At 44.6% G+C, this 27229-nt stretch overlaps 1 protein-coding gene across 9 annotated transcripts in view; it reads right to left on the reverse strand.

Moving 5' to 3' along the window:
• Positions 1-382: 382 nt before the first annotated feature.
• LOC144947720 (ELAV-like protein 2) overlaps positions 383-27229 on the reverse strand; it is a 40617-nt gene continuing 13770 nt past the window's right edge. For 6 of the 9 annotated variants that reach the window (XM_078877040.1, XM_078877032.1, XM_078877033.1 and 3 more), the window contains 6 exons: positions 25060-25321; positions 22837-22943; positions 18411-18564; positions 14512-14731; positions 12356-12394; positions 383-10713 (listed from right to left, as the gene is read on the reverse strand). In XM_078877040.1, coding sequence (XP_078733166.1) covers positions 10251-10713; positions 12356-12394; positions 14512-14731; positions 18411-18564; positions 22837-22943; positions 25060-25321 — 1245 coding nt within the window. In that variant the 3' untranslated portion in view covers positions 383-10250. The remainder of the gene's footprint in view (positions 10714-12355; positions 12395-14511; positions 14732-18410; positions 18565-22836; positions 22944-25059; positions 25322-27229) is intronic. The other 3 variants (XM_078877039.1, XM_078877037.1, XM_078877038.1) reach the window with 3 other exon arrangements.

Raw genomic sequence — 27229 nt, forward strand, 5'->3', positions numbered from 1 at the left:
AGGTTACCACAACAAAACAAAGCTGGGGGGCCCTGAAACGTGCCACTTGCAGACCTGCAAATAAAGCCAATGACCAATATCACCCGGAATGTGTCTGGTCTCGTCAGACCTCTGAAGCCAAGCAGGCTTGAGCCTGGATAGTGTTTAGAAGGGTGCCCCCCTCCACCAGGGTGCATTATCAACAATGCAGAGCAGATAAAAAAATCCTTGTAGTGATGCACTGCACAGTCGTCCGTGCTTCAGACTTCCAAGACCTCCAAGCAGCGTGATAAAATAACCCCCTCGCCACCACCCCCAACGACCCACAGCAGTGGAGTGGCACACGACAGCTTGCGGTCAACCCTTAGGGTCAGCATGGCACACAGAAGGCACATTGTCAATGGATCTTGCATACTGGTTTATTTAGTGTACGCAACAAGACGAAACTTTACAAAAGAAAAAGAGAATATATGTAACACAACACAATTAACAAGATATAGATAGAACGAGAGATACTGTACATTAGAGCGCCGTGTGAAAACCCGACTTCACATTGAACAGAACCGAGGCTCTCCGTGACATTAACGCGCACACGTTAACAACAATGAAACTCAACACACGCAGTCAAGTCAAGATAATCATTATACTCAACTGTGTCGGCGTTGTAAGCCCGCTCATGTAGTACTCTATGTATTATGCAGGTCTAATGGGTTATTTTAATTGAAAATAACGTCGGCCTATTGACCTGGCAACGCAAAAGTCAGATGCGTTGCAGCAGCCAAGGGGCCGAGGTTAAAATGGACCACATTGTTTGCACCGTAACACCTTGGGGGTTGCCAATAAGACCTTCAGTGCCCATTGCGTTGAGAAAATAAAACGCACGTTGATACAGGGCGATCCATTTATCGATAAAGCACTCAAAGTAATCGAGATAAAACTAAAAATCAACAATTTAATTCAAAGCCTCTTAATGTCTCCCCCACCATCCACCTAACGACCACCACCACCTTCAGTTTTCCCCGCAGGATATGAAGCCCGTCCCGCTTGTACACTATTCAATCATCTGTTTGAGAAGACGGTTATTAGAAGTAGCGTATCTTTAAAATAGATCGCCCTGGAGAAAGTGGTCTTAACCCCCCCCCCTTCCTCGGTGAAAGGGTTGCCTGTACATTTTACACATGAATCCACAACCGCAAGAGGATAAGCCCCACAGGCACACGACCCAGTTTTGTTGAAACCAGACCCCCCCCAAAACAGTTGTTTGCATATGCAGTAGTAATTCGCTATACACCAACCACACCTGGACCAATCGTCATGGCCTGGAAAAAGAGGACATATTTCAGAGGCCAAACTAAAAAAAAAGAATCTAAATTTGGTGAAATTCAAAACTACTCCACACCAACCCCACACGTAGCAGCAGCGTCGTTGTGCGTGGAGTGGGTAGTAGTCGAAACGCGCTGTGTGTAAATTGTACATTCGGTGATACCCCCCCAAATCTCACGTGAGTCTTTTAAGAAATGTTGGCAGGAAAATAAGTTGTGGCAAAGTGACGGAGTTTCCCGCCAACACGGGAGATTGAATTATTAAATTTAAGCTTCTTTTAAAACATTTTCAGTTGGGTCTTTGCAATGAGGCGAGCGAGTCAAGAAATTTATAATTGTTTTGGGTGGGAAATTACATAAATATATGTGCTTGTATATCAATATACCTTACTGGAAAGCTTTGCTCAAAATATACGGTTTCATTTTAAGGCATCGGTAACACTGCTATCTTTTATTTAAAGAGACTCTTGGAAAAGTATTTATTTTAAATGTTTTCAGACCAATTACAAAGGGACAAACCCGTTACACTTTATGGACATTCAAGAGGCCGGAAATTAAAAAAAAAATCACTCCATCGCTGGCCCCGGCTAAAGATGTTAAATTCAACGGCGAGTGACAATTTGTTCACCTGTTTTAACCTCCAAGAGTCATTAATGGGCTTCAATTGCTAAGTTAAACTCCGTACAGGTCCGCGGGGGGGGGGGGGGGGCTTAACAGTTTAGAACACTATAGACAACATCTGTACCCTGAAGCATGTCTTTGACGCTTTTCTCTATCGCGGCACCAAATACAGCCGCCACTGAATTAACTGCTGCATTGCAAGTGGTCTTGGGCACGCAGGACACTAAACACACAAAAAGCATGGTCAAGAATTACTTATTATAATACCCCCCCTCCCACGAAACCGAACCCATCACTCCCACCAAGGTTATCATTTTAGTGGAATCATCGCTGCCCTTGACGGATAGCTCACAGTGACGCAGTGTATGGACAAAGCAGGGTCCCCTCCTCCAACCCGCATCCAGCCATGGGCGTGGTGGTGGCGGGCAAGCACATTACCGTGGGGTCCAAATGTGGCCGAGTGAGAGAGAGGGGGGAGGAAAGGATGGCCGACGCATGGGATATTATCACGCGAGGGAGGGACTCTGGTAAAGGGAGGGGAGGGAGGGGGTCCAACTTAGAACACGAGAAAGGATGAAGGTGGTAAACCAGATTTGATATTTGCATAGAGTTAAAGCCGCCACCGCCGCCGCCGTACCCCTCCCCTCCCCCCGTAGACATTGACAGACGACTGTGGGACACTGCAAACACGCAACAACAAAGTTAGCATCACTCCGACCTCACAAGTGAAATAGGGGTGGTGGTGGTTGGTGGGCGGCGGGTTTCGCCCCCCGCTCCTCCCACCCAAAAAAAAAGTCCCCTCCCCGAAGCCCCATCTCTTCCACCACTCCCCCCCCCCGTTGCACACAAACGATTTGTAAAGGTAACACTGTCGGCAAAGAATGTGTCCAACTTTTCCGACACCTCGTGGGACAGCTAAATGGGTAACACATCAACACTATTATCGTAGGCCGACACCGACATACCCGGTTCGTCACACCTGGATCAAGACGTAGAAACTCCTCGGCGATTATCAATAACACGAGCGGATGTCACAGATTGTCCCCCCCCCACCCCACCTCAGTAAACCAGTGATAAGATAGCGTGTCGTCAAAGTAGCTATTGTTTTTCGAGAACGCCTCAACCGCTGTATAAAGACGGGCGTGGAAAAAATAATAACTTTTGTTGTATCAATAACGGCTGTTAAATTATTTTTTTGTATTTTTTGGTTTTGTAGTTTTTTTTTGTTCGTTTATTTCAGTAACTATAACAAGTCAACATGTGGTGTCACTTAAACCGACTAACAGGTACGGGGTTCAACAACAATGATGCATACACTGGGCAGGAAGCGAACTGAATAGACGTGGACAAAAGGCCCCTTTTTATAATAACCAGCTGAACTCAACGATGACTGAATTTGGGTCGTCTCCCCCCCCCCCGCACTTTTTAAAGTATGAAAAGATGATCCTGGTTTCACTCGATGCAAAACGCGGCAGTAATGTCACTACCTGAAGTGGTTAAAACATCAAAAGTTCAAGACGAACAGTAATTTAATCCCAACCTTAACTTTGCGCAACTACACGGAGTGACCCCCCCCCCCATTGCGTTCCGATTGTTTAGCAAGGGAGATAACAAGACCTGGCTTTCGATAAGTCGACCTCGTGTTGGAGTTTTACTTTAAACGTCTTGAGAAATTCTTACGTTACGCAAACATCACCTCCATTTCCCCCTACAATTGATATATATTAACGGGACCATTACGTGAGTCCCCCCCCAACACCACCCTCATCGAATGCACCAAGAGTGGAAACCACGCTTAGGATTCAGTGGAAGCACGTACACTTCTATACCAATTTGTTCATTGCTCAAACACCAAACTCGGGTCAAATACATTTTGGGAAGCAGCCCCGCTAGAAATCACAAATTGTTTTTTTTTTTAATGAGCAGCAAATCTTCCCTTCTTGTTCTTCAAACACGCCTACAAAAATGGTCACACACGCGTGTGTCCCTGGCCTTAAAAAAGCATTTCAGATGTATTTGTCGTTGCAAATAAACCCACCAATTACCGATGTCAAACAGAAATAATAATCCTTACAGCATTATTTCATCGGCAGGTACCAGTCCCGACAAATAAGAACCCTTTCGATTTAAAGCTTTCGTGACTGCAGGGATTCATCTTCTTGGTTCTTTCGGTAAAGTCACGTAGAAGGGAAATAATAAAATGTTTTTATTTTATTATTTTCCTTCTACGTGACTTTACCGAAAGAACCAAGAAGAAGAACCCTTTCATCATTTGAAAGCGAGCAGTTTGTGGATTCTCTTGGTGAAAATGTGTCATGAAAACGCAGAAAGTTAAACAAAGGACGCACACATTGTATCCCCACGAGCGGTTAGGCGGGACAGGTAACACGCGATCCATTCGCTCGGTTTAAAATGCATCGGGGCGAGTTGGTGCAACCTCTGTGCGAGTATCAGCGCGCAACCAGTCGCGCGCAATCCGTCGCGGGCAACCCAGCCAAAAAAATTCACCAAGCGCGCACTCCAACCCATTCAGCGACCCAAGTCTTTCTTCACAGTCTTCAACACCACCCTCCTCCTCACCCCCATGCCATTGCATCAACAACACAGTTCGTTTTATACATGTATAGAAATACACACAGGTACACCGACATGGCGCAGTTCCCCCCTCCTCCTCCTCAACCATCAAAGTCTTTCTTTAGTCTTTTAAAAAACCCCATGCCATTGCTTCACCGCCACCATTCGTTAATATGTATATAAATGCACACAGGTACATTGACGTGGCACAAAGGCACACTCGATAAAGAGAGTTAACCACAGCTTAGAAGGGGCAGGAGACGGCACGGGGGGTGTGTGGGGCACCATTAACCCAAGCACACCCTCCACATCCACCACCAACCCCCCCCCCCCCCCAGCTATTATTATTAGGCTTCATTCAAATATATATTTTATTGTATTTCATTTTATTAAAGGAAGATCAAGATTGTAAGAGCTGTGTATGCCTCGTTACGACCCTGCCGCACCCCGTCTCTCAAAAACAAAAGTGACCTCACAAAGTAAATCAAAGCATTTGTATCAATTTTGTTTTTAATTTGGCCAAAGTACAACCGCCCTACATTCGCTTAGTGCTTATAGCCAAGGTGTCCACCTCTCGCTTCACAACAAAACAAAAAAAGAAAACACAACCACTTTGTTGGCACTGTGCCCGAACCTACACTGGCCTGAATAAAGCTCGTGTGATAGTTTCACTCTTGACACGGGTGCAGAGTTGTACCACCACGCGCAGCAAAAAAATAAAACACACCGAGGAAAAAACACATTGCAGCAGAGCGCTGTACGGCACAACCACGCAAACCCTGTGCGCAGTTGTGTACACATTTTTAAAGATCGCTGTGCCACAAGCGTGTGTTGTAGGAACTTGTTTGGAGCTGCAAAACTCCTACCAACACCTGGAACTCTTGTTCAATGGGTCCCGACGACCATCCATTGCTCCCCCCTGCACCCACCCCCACCTTGCTTGGCCAATGGCAACAATTCTATTGGGGGGGGGGGGGGGTTGACGTAGTCTGACGGTTGAGTTCTCCTGCCTGCTGTCAGTATTTCCCCAAAACAATTCTGCCTACCCGCTCAAACCTTCTACAGGGGGGGGGGGGCGGCGGGCGGCTTTCGAGTTCCCACGAGTTGGAGACACTTCCTGCCGGCAGTGGTGGGGGGTGTTGAGCAAACGAATTGCAGCGCTGCACCGTGTAACCCGTTGCTTAGCTCATAACTGCGCGAATCGCACCACCAGGTGTGGACGGATGAATGCAAGACGTTGTCGACGTTACGCGCCACCATGGGGAGGCATCTTCAGAAAGAATCGACAGTTGCGAGCCAACACTTCCCCCTCTTTCACAGCACCCACACACGTTTTGAGAATGGGAAGCCACAAAACGATTGGAAACTCGCACAAACTTGTCAATAGCCTGCTGGATGAGGCCCCCCCCCCTCCCTAAAAATCGTGCGGGGTTTTACCCGACCATATTTCACGTTGATCAGCGGCCACTGACATGGTAGTGCACAACAATTTGCTGCACGGACCACCTCTTGCTACCAACCCACCTAGACCCACAGCAGCCAGACAGTTACGCATGGAAGTTGTCCACCAATCCACCGGGCACTTTGGGCGATGTGGGCAAGCAAGCCACACGCACTCAGCAATTAGTGGCTGGAAAATTGAGCCTTCATGCCAATTTAAACGTAATTAAGACTGACCAGTCTTGTGCGAGTGTTTGCATCTCATTCTGTAAATGTTTTGGCCGCCCCCAATCATTCGATTCGCACGCTGCCTCACACGGAGAGAAGATCCTATCGAGACCACTCTTGCCTGCAACACAAAAAAGACCTTCCAACCACGTTTGGCTAAAGAAATTTCAACTTGGTAACTTAAAACATTGTCATGTACACAGCAACAAAATACGATACAAAATGAGAATTGCAATTTCATTTTTCAAAACGAAGTCTTCATGGTATCTGTAAACTGTTAAAACAAATTAAGAAAAGCAACAGTTTTCACATCAACTCTTGAAGATGCAAGATATGGGAACTCACAAAATAAAGATATCCGAATCTTCGGTACAAAAGCACAAAACCCAGAAGAAAAAAACATAATCCTTGCAAGCGAATACACGTTCACCAATATCCGTGCACACAAGTGTGCAAGGTGGTTTTGTCCATGCCCTCTTAAGGGTTCAAAAACAAAACTGGCAGCAGATTTGACACTCCGCATTTCCCGACTCATTACACATACATCTCATGCACACACCTCTATTCGGCCTCTGCATATAAATAAAAAACACAGTTGAGTCCATCAGCCCAGTGGCTTTCCAGACCAATAACAATGGGCAGTATGTTTTAATCAAGAAAACTCTGAACTAATTTCGATCTTATGGGTATCATCAGCAGTCAGATTTGCTTAAAACAAATAGTACCACCTAATTTAATAGGTAGACCTTAATACTTGTTTTTTTATTCACATGCAGACCCAGAACGCAGCTCTGCTCGTACGCTTTTTACCCAGAATTCTACATGGCAACGCTTGGTATATGCAGAGTACAAGCAGACGAAACTCGTAGAAACTTTATATGGCCGAGATAGCACTGACCCAATGAGTACTGCCGAACAACCCCCCCCTCTTCCTCCCAAATGGTAACGCGCTTGACAAACCTCAACCTTTGACCCCCCCCCCCCTCGGGAAAAATTGTGGGCAACAAGGCAGCATTGTGAAAAACGGTCCATAGGCCTCAACCATTGCAACACAAAGGACCCGGGGCACCACACCCGAAGACAAAGCGTCGATTTCCCACCCATGCTTCATAGTACACCAACCCTCCTCCCCTTCTCAGACAGATTGTCAGCAGGTTTCGTGCAACTGTGCACTCTGCAAGACAGACCGTTGAAACAAAATCATCTTCCCTTCCTTTGGTGTTAAAGAGACCAATTTCCACGCAGGCTATTATCGAAATGGCTTTAATTGGACCATCACTCGCCACCACACTTCTTGACATGCACAGCTGTGTCCTAAACGGGTTTTTTTCACGCCCCACAGGGGATCTCTGAATCTGGGGAATCGGTGTATTGAGAATAAAAAGAAAAATTCTGAATGAGTGATGGTGGGGGGGGGGGGCATGCGTAATTTTCGACGTGCTGATTTTAAAACTTTGATAATTTAGTCAGTTGGGCCGTCGTTTTGTTAAGTCTGGGCAGTTACAAAAAAAACTAAATTCGCACACATCTTGTTACACTTGCTGCCCACAGTCCACTCCCGATGTCGCCACTCGAGACACCACTAGCCCCACACCGAATTTAAGTCTGGACTCAAACATCGCCAATGTTTGCGCTTACAAAAATAGATTTTACACGGCAAAAAGCAAAGAGTTTCCTTGTTCTCTTTGGCAAAGTTGATCACCCTTTGTAGCAGAACGTGCTTAGTGGTACACCATCAAAAGTGTACTGATTATTATAAATAAAACAAACTTGGGAAATGTTTAAACTTTTTTTTTAGCTTTTTGGTTTTTTGTTTTGTTTAAATTGCACTGCTGTTGTGTAATCACAAACACTACTTCCTGGCAAACTGCAAAGGCTGGAGGGAATACTTATAATAATAAAAAATACAAAAAGGCATTATAACATAAAGTCATTAAATGGAAGAAAAACAATGCTTTTATGATATGTTGCCAAGGATTAGCAATCTGGCAAGATCCCCAACATTTGTTGAAGTCGATCATGAGAACAGTTTTCACCGCACAGCGTCGATTCACATTTTCCGCGAATGTAAACATCAAAACAATATGACAGCAAAAATATAAATAAACATAAATAAAACCTTGCACAGTGCCCCCTCAATATTTGTTGGCGAGATATGGCAAGTTTTCAACCATAAAGTGCGGGAAATCATGCATCCGCAGCGACAAAAAAAACACAAACTCCTCCATCAAAAAAGTACGACGTTTCGGCGAACCTAAAAAAACGTAACAAAACTTCAGCGAAATCCAACCGGTGAAAATTTATGAAAAGTCGTCTTGTCAATCAAACCCCGAGCTCATTTGGGTGATCAAAATTTTCAACGCAAACCGCATCGTTTGCACAACAATAACGCAACAGAATAATAACGTAACCAGATCCAAGGTGGGGTAGAGAAGCTCCATCAGCTACTGGCTCCCCTCCCAATGGTGCAGATCCCCCCCCCTCATTTGTTCTTGATCCGTCATAAAAAACGTTAAACCTTTTTTGTTTCATTTTAGTTTTGTCTTAAGAATTAGTAGCAAATTTTTTCAGCAAAAAATTACCTCTTTTCTTTTAAAACACAGCGAACAAAGCTTTCCCGAAATCATTACCCGCGTAACCTTCCCCGCAGCAGCATCATCACAAACCACGCAGATGGCCAAGTAATATTTATCCAGGCACACTTCAAGTTCTGCAACATCCCAAGACAAAAGGGGGGGGGGGGAAAGAAATCAAAATAATTGCCAAATGCAACAGAAGTGATGCATTAAGATTATACCTAAAGTAAAAAGCTATAAAAGACTGCTTCATTTTTATGGAAAGCTCTATCCCTTAACAGCTTTTTAAACGGCTCAATTCCAGCCACCCCGCCCATTCCCTCCCCCCCCGCAAGTCAGTTCATCCGGACCGACTGCCAAACCACGCACAATTCTCTTCACCACCACCACCTTCCTCTCATAACGTTTTGGCTAATTGATTACAAATATTTTTCTTTGTAAATTTCGCTCATTTCCCTAATTTTGGATAAATGCATACTTTTTTCAGTCTCAACAGCAGCAACGATGGCTCGCTGTTTTAACTGGGAAGAAGGGAAAGGTTAACGTCGATTTAAATCCCTGTTAACCGTGACCCCATCTGAACTCAATCTGGACCACCCCACACTTAGGCTGTTTACAATTCGGCAATTGCATGCGAGTGCGTACAGGAGTACAAGTGCGTTAACAAAAAGCAACAAAAACTCTCAACAAAAAAAACAACGGGCTGGCAGTGTTGTCACTTGCTCCACTCAAGTCTCTAAACCCACACAAATTTATCTCTAAAAAGTTTACTTGCAATCTCATCAACTACGTGAGCCCGCTCTTAATTCTACTGTGCACAACATTACCTTCCGCCTGATTATTGTATTGCAAATTGAACTGGACTGCCAAACCTGCAAGTGCCACGTTGTCCAAGACGCTGTATTTACTCGGCACGTGCCCAAATTGACACTGCAGTTTAAACGAGTGTGCCACTTCCCCGCACCCACCCCAGGTAGCACGCACCCACTATTGCTTTTCTCACCACCGAGGATGGAGGGGGGAGAGGGACTTCTGCACCTCGCGTGAATTTCCCAAACACTCATGTTTTTCACAGCATCAATCGCCCAATTGGTTCACTTAATTTCTCTCACCCCTCCTACACGTCGAGGGAACCGCCAAACCCAACTCAAGAAAATCGCGAGCGCGTCGCGCGTAAGAGCCGTCCCCCCCATCATCCAGTAGCCACCCGGGGCGGCAAGGCGCACACTTCGCGTCCCTGCCGCTCGTCTCAAGCCGCGAGATTTTTCATTCAAATCCCACGGGGGCCACCGAAAAACTTGCGCGGACAATCTCACGCGCCCACGCGCGGGTGCACCAAAGAAAGCACGCACGCACAAACGCACCCCCGCCAAACGCACTCGCATGCTCGCCCCGACACACGCACAGACACACGCACAGCTCAGGCCTGGGGGGGGAGGGGGGGGGGATGAGGGCAATGGGAAGTTTAGGACAAGACACCCAGGCAAAGGAGTAACGGACGCGCGCGCGCCTAGGCCTTGTGGTGGTGCGCCTTGCTCGTCTTGAACGAGACTTGGAGCACGCGGTCGCCCAGGCGGTAGCCATTGAGGCTGGCGATGGCCATGGCCGCCTCTTCGTAGTTGGTCATGGTGACGAAGCCGAAGCCGCGGCACTTGTTGGTGGCGAAGTCGCGGATGAGGCGCACGCTCGTCACGGCGCCAAACGGACCGAACAGCTGCCACAGCACGCTTTCGTCCGACTCGGGCGACAGGTTGTACACGAAGATGCACCAGCCGGCAGAAGCGGCGGCCGCGGCGGCGGCTGCGGCCGCGGCCGCGACGGCGGCGGCGCCGGATACCCCGCCGGGGCTGGCCGCCGAGCCCACACCGCCGGCACCGTGCTGATGCTGGTGGTGGTGGTGGCCCGGCAGGGCGGCCGCCACGCCCGCTGCAAGGGAGCTGGCCATGCCGTCTATTGTGACCGGGGAGAACCTGCTGATGCCCGGGGGAGGATTGACGAGCAGGGCGGAGGGGGGCGAGAGATTTGTGGTGATGTTCGCACACGAAGCCATCCAGATATACAAACACAGACATAACTTCAACCGTGACGATGGGTACAAACCGAGTAATCATTGGAAAGATGTTATTAACCATGTAAAAAAAGATTTAACTACACATTTGTACCATCTTATCTGACAGGTACTATTCTACTTTACCGAGTGTTGACATCCCCAGCGTTTACCAGTGTTGCTTACTTTTATGCTTATTATCAGCTAACACTGGCCACAGCCATGAGCCGATGTGCACCATTGTTGTTCTCTTTAAGCCCCGCCCCCCAGGACCATCAGGCCATACCCCTGGCTAACCCATTCCGACAAGCCCCTCCCCTCCCCCCCCTCAACTTGTATTTAAGGGCTTGCCGCCTCTTGAATTTTTTTTCCCCTCACTTAATACAGTAAATTCAGCTGTTGACGGTCCCATCTGATGGAGACTTGTGTTGCTCCCGAAACGTCGTGATCTATTATTCTATTTCTATCAATATTGTACAAATTTATTATTTAATTTATTATTATTTATTTTTACCTACGTGACTTTACCGAAAAAAACCTTAGAGTATGTTCGCACACGTTACAATACGAGGGTGGGGGGGGGGGGGTTTGGGGTCAGTCTGATGTGTAGCATGCGATAGATTACATTTTTTTTTTTATTTTATGTCAACCGTGCTATGTTCCACATCCGATCACATAGCCATATTAAGGGTGAAATCAAACCGCATATGGCAAAATTTGGGTTGAAATAGGTTAGCCTAGTGTTCTTCATTGCAAGGCCCACAGGACATTGCCCGCCTTCTGCAGTGCGGCCCCCGACAATACACAAATGTGAAAACACAACCCCATCATGCTGTCAAACTTCAATGGTTTCAAAAGCGTAGCGGCCCCCACACTGTATTAACGGCGAAATGGCCCCTAGTGCAGAGCACTGGGTTAGCCGCATATAGGCGAAATCATACAAACCGAACCCGTATACAGCAAAGGAAACCTGTTGTACACTTTCAAAGCTAACTTGAGTTGCTAAACACAGGTCCAAAGGCACAAACATGTCAAGCAGCCAGAGTTATTCATAATCAACGTTTTTGGGTTAGATCGCGTTATTTATAAATGTGTCGTAACCCTCCACCACGTTGACAAAAGACAAAATAGTTCACTACTTTAGCCCACCGGTGTGTTGAAGCGTGAAACCACAACATTTACAATTTTTGAGTAGCACGACGTTTCGCTGGTAATTGCATCCAGCATCATCGGGCAATTCGCCAATGCTGGATGCAATTACCAGCGAAACGTCGTACTAAAAAATTGTAAATGTTGTGGTTTCACGCTTCAACACACCGGTGGGCTAAAGCAGTGAACTATTTGTCTTTTGTCAACGTGACACTTTTTTTTTCCCGATTGGCCGTGTCGGGTGGTGGAGGGTTACGACACATTGATAAATAACGCGATCCAACCCATAAACGTTGATTATGAATACCATTGGTCGCGAAAGCCTGCTACGTGTTAAACAGATAAGAGTTAACGTGCAAATTCACTTGTGATCAGACACGAGTTAATAATGGAAGGTAGACAATTGAAGCCAAGCTCACCTCTTCACTCCATATGCCATGTTTAGCAGGTTGTCCAGCCTGCACAAACAAGGAAGATGCACATCTATTAATGTCCACTTCAATCACAGCTTTAAACAAATTACAATCAGGCACAGTCTGCTTTAAGGTAACATTATGACCACTTCAAAAGCGTGCAGGAAAAGAGAATATAATTCACTTGTCACACAAAAGGGAAAAAATGTTTGCTTAACAAATATAAAATTTTTGTAGGGTGTAGTATAAACATGCATTTAAAATTCACGTGCTCGAGCCAAAAAACATATTTAAATTGATATGTTACACCCTCTACGCAAAAGACAACCAAAGCTCATTTACACGCACACCAAATATCAACACCAACTGTCAACACAAGCAATATCTACGTCGCTGAATAAGCAACAGCATGCCAACTGACAAGGGAATGGCGCATGTTGACAGAACGACCAAACGCATCGCGCCTTGGCAATTTGAAGCATTGTTGGTAATGGACACTTGAGAACATTTTACTGGTAGGAACCTCCTGGCTACACCAGCCCCCAGGGGATTGTGTCCGTCGTGCAGGGAGGGGCTGGGTGGGGAGGGTGGGGCTGGGTGGGGAGGGTGGGTGGGAGGGGTGGGGCCGGGTGGGGAGGAGCTGGTCACCCCGTGGTGCCCTTGTAAAACTCAACGTTTAACCTACTCACGCCGGCTTGTACCCGCCCTCACAGTCGGGCATATTTGCGGAATACACCACGCCGACGTTGACCCTGGTCATTGACCGAGCAACCCAACGTTCCTACCAGCTCCCTCCGCAGGAATGTGTTCACACCAACGGACACAATTTTTTTACATTTTGCCAACACGCCCGATCCAGTCTCCCCACAAGGTGTGCCTAAGACCCGCGGATGTTTGTCTCAGTTTCTAAACGTGCCTTAAAATAAATCATAAGTTTCACCAGCTCACTGCTCACAAAACATCAAGTTAAAATGTTTCCCAATCTCAAAAACTTTTGTTTGATGAGGGCCCTATGGCAATGGTCGAAATTACACATTCCTATATCACAGACATGTTAATCAGCAAGGCAATCATTGCCAACTTGCGGTGCTGTGGTGGCGAGATGTTAACTACCTCGCCGAATACACAGGAGGGCGTGGGTTCGATCGACCCCGACACGCCTGCATATTTGGAGTTTGCGTGTTCTCCCCGTGGCGGCGTGGAGTTTTCTCCGGGTCCTCCGAGTTTTCCCTCCACATTTAGAATCAACATCACACCTTCTTGGTTCTTTCGGTAAAGTCACGTAGAAGGGACTTTACCGAAAGAACCAAGAAGATGAATCCCTGCAGTCACGAAAGCTTTAAATCAACATCACACGTTTAGAGTATTTGGCTGCTATACATTTCGACAAAAGCCATTTTTCGTTGAACTATAATTTGTGGCCATGTCGCTTCTGAAAGAGCTATGTAGCTCAGTGGGCCTTATACACCTGGTAAAATAAAAAGCTGCAGTTAGACTTCCCACAAGGTGGTACTCATTTCGGAGAGACCCTTGGGAGGAATGGACGTTTTACCGCTTGTTGCGGTTGAAACCCCAGCGACCGCCCCTCAATTATCTGCATGTATTAATCACAACAACCGTCACACCCGTTCTGCTCCACAGCAGTCGTTAAATAATTCAGTGACCACCTTTGGATGAGCAGGCTACATGTGCTGGGGGCTTCACAGTCCAAATTTGGCAAATTACTCACAAAAACAACAGATAGCATCCTACTCTTAGGTTTTTTTTTTTCGGTAAAGTCACGTAGGTAAAAAATTTAAATTAATAAAAGTAAAATAAAACAAATGAAAAAATTCACGACGTTTCGGAAGCAACACAAGCCTCCGTCTTCAGGTGGAACCGTCACAGCCACGACGGTTCCACCTGAAGACGGAGGCTTGTGTTGCTTCCGAAACGTCGTGAATTTTTTAATTTTTTTATTTTACTTTTATTAATTTAAATTTTTTACCTACGTGACTTTACCGAAAAAACCTAAGAGTATGAATCCTTGCAGTCACGAAAGCTTCAAATCTAGATAGCATCCTGGTCTCAAACAGCATCCTCGTGATAGCCTTGCACTTAAGAATATATCAATTCACGCCATCCAGCCGGTTATACAAACAGCCACAAACGAAGGCACACACCTGAACCTCTGGGCCTGCAGTGGAGCGGTGAAGCGTCGCGTGGGCGAGTGGTAGAGCTGAGACAGCAGGGCCTGGCTGGTCTTCTGGCTCGGGTTGTTGGCGAATTTCACCGTCATGGGTTCGGCGGCCCCGGGAGGTTTCTGCCCGTTGAGGCCCTTGATGGCCTCCTCTGCCTCCACGCGCTTGTCGAAGCGGATGAAGCCCACGCCGCGGGACAGGCCTGGTCAGTTACACACGCCCACCCCATCGCCGTGATGAGTTTCATACCATACAGGTCTCAATTACACTGGTCAACACAATTTTTTTTTCTGGCCTGGATTTTGCAGCTGTTTTAAGACTAATTTTAGGGTGCTGATTCCAAATCTGATCTCAGATTTGCTCTATCACATCTCATTTTTATGCTATCGGCATACCCCATTTTCATTGATTTTACCCGAAATTAACTCCGTCACTTATGATTGCAAGTTGTTGCGAGTCAGTGACTGCTTTAGTGTTAAAATATGGTGCTGTATTTTTAGGATAGTGTGTTTATAATATCATTATGTAGATATCCAAATTTATTTAATATTTTTCTTCCGCAGTTTTTATTGAAAATGCAATATTTGATATCTCAAAAACCTGATGTGATGGACAAAAACTGATGCCAGATTTGGAATCAGCACCCCAAAATTACCTTAAAACAGTTGGAATACCTTATGCCAGAAAAAGTGTGTTGACCAGTGTTATAACTTTTAAATGATGGACACCTAGACACCCTGTGTTTTATTAAACAAGCATGATGAATTGTATTGGTGAGTGTTTGATGTGCGTACAGTAAGGTAGTAATCTCCAAGGACTGCTCCAAAAGAGAAGTCGCTGTACCCCAATTCATCCTAGTTAAATAAAAGTTTAAAGTAATTTAAACTTTGTATTCGCACGATGACCCTTCCTGCCACTAGTTACAAGCGTATTGTGTGATGCACATAGATTTGCATGCATGCCCACGACACAAATGTTGCAAGTAATACAATCTTAACATTGTATTTCCAAATTTTAAATCCCTATTGCCCAATGTAAGGGGACATGTAACTCCTGGTAATGAAAAAATATGTATATTTTAGGTTTAATACCAAACATGAAGTTAAACACGTGGCTTTCACGTAATTTTTTGTTTACGTAACAAACCTTACTAATTAGCGTGTCGGGTGGTGGCGGGTTTAGCAACATTTATATATTTGTGCGATCTAACTCTAAAAACCTGTATTATGGACCAAACATGAAGTGTAAATAGTTGGATTTACAATCAATGCGATGTCTGCATTAAAATAAAACGAGTCCCTTTCACGACGAAAGTAAAACAAAATTAAATCCATCACCCAACGTCCACCTTTTTTCTAGCAATATTCGCTGCAACGGGGAAATTCTGGACAAGGTTTATCTTTTCTAAATCAGCAGGGTAAACTGGCGTTACAGGCAAGAAGTCCCACCACAAACAGCGCGGACCGCAATACGTTACACTGCAAAACTCTACAAAACTCCTTAGGGCTGCCTTTTGGCAGACCGTGGGAAGCTCGTTTAGTAAATGGATTCTTAAATTGTATTTATAATATAATTATGTTCATGCTAAGTGTTTGCTGCTGCTGTATCCTGTACAGCGCTTTGAGATCCTTGATGAAAAGCACTTTATAAATATAATTATTATAAATGCTAAAAAGGTGTCTTTCCTCGAACAAAACAGCTAATAACAATGTTTATACAGTGAAAAAAATTAACCCGGAAAAACAAAGTTTTTCACTATAAATCCTTTATATGCGTGGCATCGGTTTTATTTTATAATTCATTTCTGTTTTTCTTGAGTAAGAGTTTCATTTTTATCACATTGGTATTTTAAATTAAATATGAAAAAACATTTTTCCTAAAAAGTGGAAAATTTTGGAAAAAAATTTTCACGAAAAGAAATTGTCAAGCACAACGAGTCTGTGTGCAAAATGTCAGCTCGATTGGATCACGGGAAGTGGGTTAAAAAACGACCGAAAGATTTGCACGGTCGTAAGCGCGCAAGCAAGTGAACTTAATATAAAGGATTTAAAAGCCAAAACTGTGAGCGCCAATTACGGGCAGCTCAAATCCCATTGAATGACAATACAAGCCTTGCTCAGCGCATGGCTTCACACAAACACCAGGGGAATAACTACTTGATAGTTTCCATGTGGGAAATGTCACTTATTTTCTTGCATCCAGCAAGACTTCGCAGAACCCTCCAAATATTGGCTTGGGACAAAAAAAAAGATAACTGTTCACACCTTAACCCCCAGAGTAAATTCACGTCATTCCTCACCTTGGTTGAATGTACATTGTGTAACTTTAATGACAATCCAACTTATTCAGTCCTTTGTTAATCCACTGCGAGATGGGGGCGGGGGTATACATTGTTTTAACTTATTTCACAATGGCTGGTGAAACTCCCAGGATTTGTTTCAAACATCACTTTCCTCTGATTACAGACGTGGCTATGAATCGCCAGTTGGTTTACAGCGCAGTGTGCCAACCACTGCACACGCCACCCCAACGTGCAGGCGGCTGAGAAACACCACCGTGTTGAAACCCAATGTTTAACCCCCCCTCCCATTCACAAGGCCAATTTTTAGAAGCTGAAATGTAAACAGTCTCACACTAAACCCTATTAAATCACCCATTAAAGTTTCGATTTAAAGCTTTCGTGACTGCAGGGATTCATCTTCTTGGTTCTATCGGTAAAGTCACGTAGAAGGGAAGTAATAAAATAATACAAATAAAACATAATAAAATAAAATAATTATCACGACTTTTCGGCTACAACGCAAGCAGCCGTCTTCACCTGAAGACGGCTTATTTTATTACTTCCCTTCTACGTGACTTTACCGAAAGAACCAAGAAGATGCACCCATTAAAGTGTTGGGTAATTCCCATGGTCAATCGTCCAGAATCAAATAGGATGAAGTACAACTTTATAAATACCCGTTACATTCAGTTTTGTTGGAATAATATGGATCCTTCACTCCCCCTCACCCCCCATCCCAATGCTCAGAAATTAGATTTTGATTCTGGGTTACAATTGCAGTCAACAACCCATTCCTGTATCACTTCAGCATCTTCTTTGTCACATGTTGTCAACCTTGTTCGCCAAATGACCCTAAATGAAATATACTTTGCTTAATGGATTACCACGGAATCCACAATGAAATTAATGATGATCCAGTGGACAATTCCAAGGTTGTCAAAAACTCCCCATTCAGTTTAATGGCAAATCGTGTGTCCATTAAAATCAACGGACTTAGTGGCGATTCCAATAAAGACCACTAGATGGCAGGCTAACCCTGTTAGAATCCCATTGCTCTTGAATGGAGATTTTAAACATGGACATCGCCAATGGTGGCATTGAGGGCAAGTAAATACCATTCCAATAATCACCACTTGTGCTACACCTATTGAATGCCCCAATATGAAGTACCCCCCCCCAGTACCCAATACGGAAATTCCGAGTTCTGGACTGCGAAAGTGTACCTCCATAAATATCCAATGCTGGACCCCATTTGCAACCAACACTGAAGCCCAAAGTGCTAGACCCTAATATACAACCTCCATTCATGTACAATTCTGGACGATTAAGTGTAGCCCTCAACGATAGACCTTGCATGTACCCCCCATCAGTGGCTTCTAACGCTGGACGCCAAATGTACCCTCGATAAATGTCCGACAGACTTCGTGCTGTCACGCCCATCAACACCTAATTCTGGACTCCGCACGTACCTCCAAGCCATGCCAACATTTCAGAACCCAACGTCCAATGACATCGGTGGGCCACGTATTTCAATCCACGCAAGCGTCCATCGAACGTTGGACCATGCCCACGTGTACCACCCCCCCCCCCGTGCTCGTACCCGTGAGCTGATCAAGCAGGATGCGCGAGGTGATGATGCGGCCGTGCTGGGAGAAGAGTCCCTCAAGCTCCTTCTGCCCCATGCCCTTGGGCAGCCCCGACACGTAGAGGTTCGCGTCGCGAATCGAGGCCGAGCTGGGCCGCGCGTACGACACCTGCGCGCACGCACACACACACACACGCCGTGGTTATTACTGCCAACACAGTCCCACGCTGTGTGTAACAAACATGCCCCTCGAGTTCGATTCCTGCTCATGGCCAACACCACTGACGATTATCTGAACCGGTCCTGGGCTTCCCCCTAGTTTAACAGCCTCAAATGAGTACCCCTGGCGCGGTGTGTAAACATAGCCACTGGGGAGACAAAGGCGGTCAGGCATAGTCCTGGCCATCCACCTCCTCGTGTGCCGTTTTGGCCTTCATAGGTGCTCACCAACAGCACTTGCCCCAACAGTTTATTAAGGCTATGTAGGAGGTTTTTTTAACCCCCCCCACTGCTGCCACCCCCAACAAAGCAAACAAGAGGAATACAGAAACATGGTAGAAACGATCACCGCAACCAGTACAATTGAGTGGATCTATAGGAGCTCCTAAGGCAAAAAAGGGAAGCAGAGGGAAGCAGAAGATAAAAGCGAATGAATGAGCGATAGGCGGCAAACACAACGAGTAAAATGATGAAGTCAACAATGAGTAAACAAAACGGGAAACGAGTCATTGGCTTAAATATTACCAGATAACTTAAATATATATTTCATGTGCGAGATATATCAATATGGGGTGAAGCGGTGGAACAGCGGTTCGCGCACTGTGCCCTGAACCCGACAAGCTGACCTCTGCTGACTGCAGGGGGTCAACGTGAAGCCGTCAAACGCAACATATCAAGACCTGGGGTCAACTACTGTTGTTTAATTCTTAATGAACTGAAATAACCATGCAACTGCAATCACAGCTAAGAATACTGCTGTTATTATAATTAACCGCAGGTCTGTAATGTATGCTAATAAAAAAAAGTACCCTTGATGCTTACACGCGCGATTCGATGCATGCATTAAGAGATTAAAATAATCAATATATAATTACATCCCTACGATGTTATCTACTGTTTAGCACTCAGAAAAAAAGCAACCAGTTGGGATTTAAAAAAAAACCCTCCACAATTCAAACGTCATACTTAGAGGTCATAACTTTTCCTCATTGGTGCAATGTGTAATCTACAGTTACGAATATAAGGTTAATAAACTGTAGACATTCAGTACTGAAATCGTCAAACTGATGTTTTACTCTCACTATTTGAAGGATGTATCCTGGCATAAGTAAAATAGGTTTTAATGAAGCCAGATCTGTAAATGACGATAAAACTCACAATAAAAAATGTAATACAGGCTGAAAACAAATAAGATTTAACTAAACTCAGCCTTATCCAGACCACCGGTTCAAAACTGAATGCGAGGCCATTTTGTCATTTGGACCACCTGCTCAGTCGCCTTTTGGGATGGCCACATTTTCTCAACCCTTTGGAATGGATTATCTAAACAACAAAATGGCCACACATTTAATTATTTTGGAGTTGGTTGTGCACGCGATGCACGGCTTGGTGTTGTTACATTTATCCGTTTTAATTGATATACCAATTAACTCTGCTATACGTCCACTAATTATGCAAAATCTATTTCAGGTTATAATACTCCTTGGAAAAGTGAGAAGTGTTTAACTTGTAGCTTCACGATACTCATGTGGGTTATTAAAGCCAGTCTGAATTATTTAACAAATCACTCTGGAATATGACAATTAGAATTAAGTTGTTACTACGGTTACAAAATTAAAAAAACATTTTCAATGACATTTACCAATCACGACATACATGCACTTTTAATTCTATGACCAGTTGTAAACTAGAGTCATTGTCAAAAGACAAAGCCTGGAGGTTATCACAACCAGCAGAGCAGCATAGAGGGAAAAGCCCCCAACACAGTACACAATGCTTCATTTTAATGCAAATGCTTACAAAATCCGAACAAAACCAGGATTCGTCTTCTTATGTTGCACTGGAGCAGTAACCTAGATGACTAAAGTAGCAAGCATTAACTCCAAACAGGACACTCGACAATGTTCAAGAGATCATTTAGCATACTCGTTGCTTATATTGCAGTAGTAGTAACTCATCGTCTGTCCATCCAGAACATTTCACATTTTTATAAAAAACAAAGCCACCAAACCGCTCGCGACAAAGCTTACGATGCAACTTACCAAAAAACATTGCCAAATTTTACACGCCCTTTTTGGAAATTAAAACGTAACAAAAAAATACATGTTTATAATTTATCGACGCTGTTGACCAGCATAAGCAGGTGCATGTCAGTGCCAGAAAGTAGCTAACATGTATTGTGTGTTAAGACTCCCTTAAGATTTGGTTCGCTGGATTGTTATCGTGCACATCTAACTCATGGGCTCTCTCCACGGCTCCGTATTCTTCCGAGCACACAAGCAACACCAAACAAACTCTCGCAGCACCAAAGCAGCAGTGGTGTCTGGGACCCACGTGTCTCCGTTATGTTATGAGTTTGTTTAAGTAAAAATGTCACGGGGTGGGTTATGCAGCCCAGTTGATTTAACCTCCATATTGCAGTACTGTGTGTACCCACCACTTGTGACCAAGCCTCCTCACTTTCCACTCTCAATGCAATTTAAACTCGTATTGTTTCCATCTTCTCTCGAATCTATGGCAAAATGTACGTGTTATCTTTGATGGAGTGTACGTATTACAAAAATATAGACTATCCAACTTTCTTTGATGACATATAAAAAAGATTTAAAAGGGTGCGCACAACTTATACTGCATAAGAGCACGGTGCCTTCTGGAAAGACAGGGATATGAAGGATGTCGGTCTGGTTAAACCCAATCTCATTCGAGGTTGTGTTATTCATTTCCCCACCATTGAAATGTGTGTAACTATACATATTGTATAGATAGAAGCCTATAAGTTCCCATTAACTCCTCACGATTAAATGAAACTTAATTATTTGAAGCGGCGATTTTACTTTAAAATATATATTGTCTCGCTTACAGCATCGAATTTGTCTTTAACTCGCTCTAATAATGTAAATGTAATGTGCAAAACATTGAATATATAATTTGTACACATCCAAGCTATTTGCTTATTACAATGACAATTCAATGTTTATCGTGGGCATAAGAAAATATTTTAAATCCATGAATAGTTACCGCTAGGCCATGTAGCCAATGTGAATCGTGCAAAGGGGATGTGTGTACGTGTCATTTCCCTTCTCGTCACCTATTATAGATAACAAAACCCCCGAGGGCTGTCGCTCTGAAACGTAACGCGTACCCTTACCAACACCAATGTAAAAAGCTGTATCGTGCCGTAAGAACACACTTCCAAAACGTTTATTTTTAAAAAGTAACATGCTGCAAATCACTATTAATAGCAAGTGTGGGCTTATGGGACGTGCGCGCAACGGGCTCTTCCATCCAGACTGCCGCGGCTAGGGTCGCTAGAGGGCTCCATCATTCAACTCTGACAATGTTTTTTGTTTTTATTTGCGTGCTCGTTTTTTTTCCAAGGGTCATATTTTGTTGGCTCCGTCCAGGCATAATTATATGCGGAGGATTATTTTATTTGAAGTGGTTTCTTTTTTCACGTGTAAAAATAGTCTAGGAATCCCTTAAACAAGTGAAAGCTCCCAATTGTGCTTTCAGTGTCTTGTCAAAAACCAGACAATCCATTCCATTTCAATTGGAGAAGTGCATTCCTGTGTGTTAGCAAGGCTGATACCAGAAAAAAGCTACTTCTGAGATCCCTGACAGAGACTGCTGGTCTAGACAGTAGAGGGTGGGGGGGGGCAGCACTGTCGTATGCTTCTGTCACAAAAGTACCATTCAGTCCCTGCTATTACAGATAGTCCCCGAGCTACGGTAGCCCGACTTACGATATTTCCATCTTATGATGGCGATACGACAAAATGATCGGCACTGCGCTCGCTAAAGGTGGTTGCCTTCAGGGAAGTCGTGTACTGTATACGCAACTGCGCACAATCATGCGAGTCACTTATAACTGCTTTGCCGTGACTTGTGGACAAATATGGACTCAGACTATTGTCCTATCATCTCATAGAGTCCCTGGCACATAATAACAAGCTATACAGTGGCAGTGGGAGTTGTGAAATGCCGATTTATTACCAATAAACCCCGATTTATTACCAATAAACCCCAATGATCCGATCGAAATTAGTTATTTCGATCGGATCATTGGGGGGGCATATGCCCCCCCCCCCCCCCCCACAGTGCTGCTGAGAAGTCTACAACACCTCTGAGCTAACTCAGCCACTTGAACCAATGTTTTTGTTTAACTTGATATCGAAATTCCCAGCGTTATCATTCGGCACGCGAAGGACATTTCGACACTCACCTTGATGGTTTTGGTCTGCAAGCGCAGGCCGTTGAGCGTGTTTATTGCCTTCTCAGCATCCTTGGGGTCCACATAGTTAACAAAGCCATATCCCAGGCTCTGGCCTGCTGGTCGGACGCACACACACACACAAACAAGCGCAGCACCACGCCGCACATGTTAGCAACTTCTACCTTAGCAGTGATTGCTGGCACAGATGGTGGTGGCGAGGGTGGTGGTGGGTGGTGTGGTTGGCGGATGCCTTTGCATCTCTCCATTGCCGATTCCGAGCACGCCTCATCAAAGTACTCATTTTTGGCTGAATTAACCGAGGACTTGAGCATGCCAAGTTGATATACAGTCAGGCCAAGTTTATATACAGGGTGATGCATTTACAGATACCCCCCATTGATTTTTTCATTACTCACGGCTGAACAGGTGATTGAATATTGTGAAAGTGATGGCTCTATTTTAGGAAAAGGTTTCGTCAGTGCACCGAGATTGGCGGGATATGTGCACAGGCTTTAAACCAAAATGTTTTTTCCTTTAATTCCGGTGAAATATTTTAGTTCAGGATCTATAAATTGATCACCCTGCACTGACGCGACTGGCCATTTTTCCACGTCAAGTTCAAACCAATTTCTGTCTCGTGATCAGGAACTGAACCCACGCCGTTGGGATTTCAGTGCATTAACTAATTAACACTCCCACTTTTCTTACACACACAGGCGCGCGCACACACGCGAACCAGGCAATAACAGCAGTGGCATCACCCGTTTAAGGCTACGTGCAGTGACTTCTAACAATACGTTTGCAATTTGAGCTTTTGCTTTAAATAAGAGCTGTTGAATAGAAAAAAAAGAGGCTTGTAATATTTACTTGACAAATTATTTCTTGAGAAAAATGCCCCATTTAGAGGCACAACAAATAATCAAATCTTAAAAGTTTTTTTTTTTATCAAATTCATTTATGATTCAGCAAACGAGATGAAACATTTTTTATTCAGTACAAGTTGATTAATGTTTCCAACCTCTCAATTGGAGTGTATGCATGCAATGAACAATTCCTCACTCAGCCACTCAACGGATTGACGGACAAGACTTTAATACAGAAAGCCACTGTTTTGTCCCGCTTTAACCCACTACATCTTTACAATGTCGTTCACCGTCGTCACACATTGTGTACCGTCTATTTCCATCTCGTTTTGTCCATCTAGTCATGCCCTGCCCCTTTGCCTGAATGAATAGGCATTCATAAATATGGTCGATTCAAAACCCAAAATGACTGTTACAAACAAAATAGACGTATCAAGCGCTTTAGGAATCTACTTGAACTTATGAGTCGATTGAGGACAGGATGGGCAACAAAAACAGGACAGTAGTTAAGTATTGCGGTGTGATATAGCAAGTGGGGGAGGGTGTGAGTTGGGAGGTAAAAAGTCGAGGCAGGATGGAATAATTTAGAGAGGTTTCAGTATTTGTACAAGCTAGAATGAGTCAAATGGAAAGGGGGTATAATAAAGAGATCTACAGCCAGTGCTGTTATACAGTGCCGACGTGGACATGACGGGAGAAAGGCCGAGTGCTTGAAAGGACAGCGATGTGAACGGCAAGATGGATGTTGGGAATATTTCCTAGGAAAGGAGGTGGAATGACTAAAGTTTGAGCCTGAACATGAGGGTAGACTGAGGGGCAAGATGGAAGGATGCAATAGAACAAGATACAAACATGTGACAAGATGCACAGAAGCATGTTGCATTGCAATGGAAGAAGTTTAAAATTCACCTTCTAATACTTGTGCGCATAATTCATCATGGTTTCTACCCGACAGGCCCAAAACAACATGCGGCCAGAAACAAACAGCACAAAAGTTGTAGAGTTTATGTTCCTTGACCCAAGAGAAGGTAGAATTGGGAAAAGATGGTGGGAGCAAATTCCAGAAACGAAGTCAAGAGTGCGAGGAAAGACACATTAAGTGCTTTGATCTGCACCATCTATGGTGGATGTACCCAGTATGGTCAAGTCCTTAATGCGAGGGATGGGGGGGGGAAGAAAAATCATTGAGCGAGTTAAATATCTCGAAAATCTGAGCAGCAGATCCCATGCATTAATGGGAAATTTGGCTGAGGACGAGAAGCCATTGCTTGCCAATCGGAAACTCATTGCAGCAACACTGCACACAACAACCGCCCACCGCCATCCTCTTCGAATCCCCCCCCATTCCAGCCAGCAAATGCCTTATCACCTGTCAACTTGTCGCGGATCAGCTTGCACGACTCGATCTCGCCGATGCTGCCAAAGAGCGAGCGGATCTCCTCCTGGGACATGCTCTGCGGTAGGTAGTTCACAATCAGGTTGGTCTTGCTGTCCTCCATGCTGGTGCCGGTCGGAATGGGCGAAGTGCTCCCCGTGACCACCCCACCTCCACCGCCACCGTTGGGAGCGCCACCGCCGCTGACGCCGCACATGATCCCGTTGGACAGCGGGGAGTCCATGGGGTCCGAGACCTGAGAGGGTGTTATCATTAACCATCACTTAAAATCCATACCATGCCTCCTATGCTGTACGCCGAGGCACCTTGCAGTAGTAGCAGGGGAAGCCAGGTTGTCGGCTGTCCCTGTGAGGTACTAGGTAAGTGTTCTTCAGTGCAAGGCCCGAGGGGGCCACTGGCAGCCTCTGGTGACCTTTAGTGCGGCCCCTGACGTGCTGCCCTTGACAATACACAAATATTAAAACACCCCATCGCGCTGTCAAACCCAATGGTTTGAAATGTGTGGCGGCCCTCACACTAATGTTTCATCAGCAAAAGTGCTCTTGCCCTCTGAAAATTAGTGACCACTGCACTGCATTGCCCAGTAAGTGGGCACTATTGTGATGTCGTCTACCAATTAGGTAATTTGACAGGTATTTATCCAATGTGGCAAGTTTGGATTAAGGGCACAAATGGATATTATTTTTGAGTGCCATGGGATCGTTAAAGAACCACTGTGAAACAGAAGGTGCATATTCTTATGATAAAATATTAACCAGGGTGGCTGCTGGGCTCAACTGCAAACCTTTGGGCCCTATAACCACCACGGTGGTGATGGAGAGAGGAGAGGGCTCAAAGGAGATAAGGGGCCATCCATTTAGTACGTACGCATGGAGGGGGGTTAACCCAATTGCGTACGCTTGCGTATGGGGGGGGTCTACTGACAATGTACGCATAGAAAATTGGGGGGGGGGGGCTGAAACCTCGATAATAATTTGTCGACATTGGCCTTCAAATTAGTTAGATAGTCTAGCGGTGGACTATCTTGATCTAAAGCTTTCGCGACTGCAGGGATTTCATGTTCTTAGTTCTTTCGGTAAAGTCACATAGAAGGGAAATAATAAAAGAATACTAATAGAAAGCAATTAAAAATATTACTTTATTATTTCCCTTCTACGTGACTTTACCGAAAGAACCAAGAATATGTTGGACTATCTGTTTGCTTAAAAACGTTAATATTATTTATCCTTGATCGTTTCTGCGTGGATTAAATATCGGCCGTTCTATAGGATTCGGGGGGAGGGGTGGGCACGTCAAGCGTACGTACGCAGGTGGGGGGGGGGTCAAGTTGACAGATGTTTGTGTACGTACTAAATGGATGGCCCCTAACGGTACAGCTCTGCAAGTGCTCGTTTACACCATTGCTGGCCCAAGGACCTGCACTACATGAAACGGACAGCCTCAGGGGATAATTGGCTCACTTGTCCACGCTGGCTACACACCCTACTTAAAAGTTAAATTTAATTATATTTAATATTTCAACTTAATTTAGCAATTGTATTATGATCAGTGTTAAAAGTCACGTAGGGAAAAAATAAATAATAAAAATAATAGATATAAAATAATAAATCACGACGTTTCGGAGGCAACACAAGTCTCCGTCATCAGGTGGGACCGTCACAGCTAAATTTACTCACTTGATACAGTAAATTTAGCTGTGACGGTCCCACCTGATTTATTATTTTATTTCTATCATTTTTATTTTTTTCTTTACCTACGTGACTTTACCAAAAAAACCTAAGAGTATGAATCCTTGCAGTCACGAAAGCTTCAAATCTAGAATCAGTGTCAAAATAATCTGCCCGTCCCGACTTATGCTGCACGGAATTTAATAGTTAATGTTGATTTAACATTGATTAATGTTTGCGCAATGTTTTCAATTTCTCAGATAATTGTTTTTGTTCCGATTTCTATTTACTTCAATGCTGTAATTCTTGTTTTTGTCCCTTTGGTGACCACGTGCAAAGAGACTATCCTGGTTCATAAAAATAAACTTGAACTTGACATATTAAGGTGTGGGTGTACACACACTTTATGGCACCACATGCGACTTGCCGACTGATTAATTATCTATGGGATACCTATTTATACTGCTAGGTGGAGA

This window comes from Lampetra fluviatilis, chromosome 46 (assembly GCF_964198595.1).
Source record: "Lampetra fluviatilis chromosome 46, kcLamFluv1.1, whole genome shotgun sequence".
Lineage (NCBI taxonomy): Eukaryota > Metazoa > Chordata > Hyperoartia > Petromyzontiformes > Petromyzontidae > Lampetra > Lampetra fluviatilis.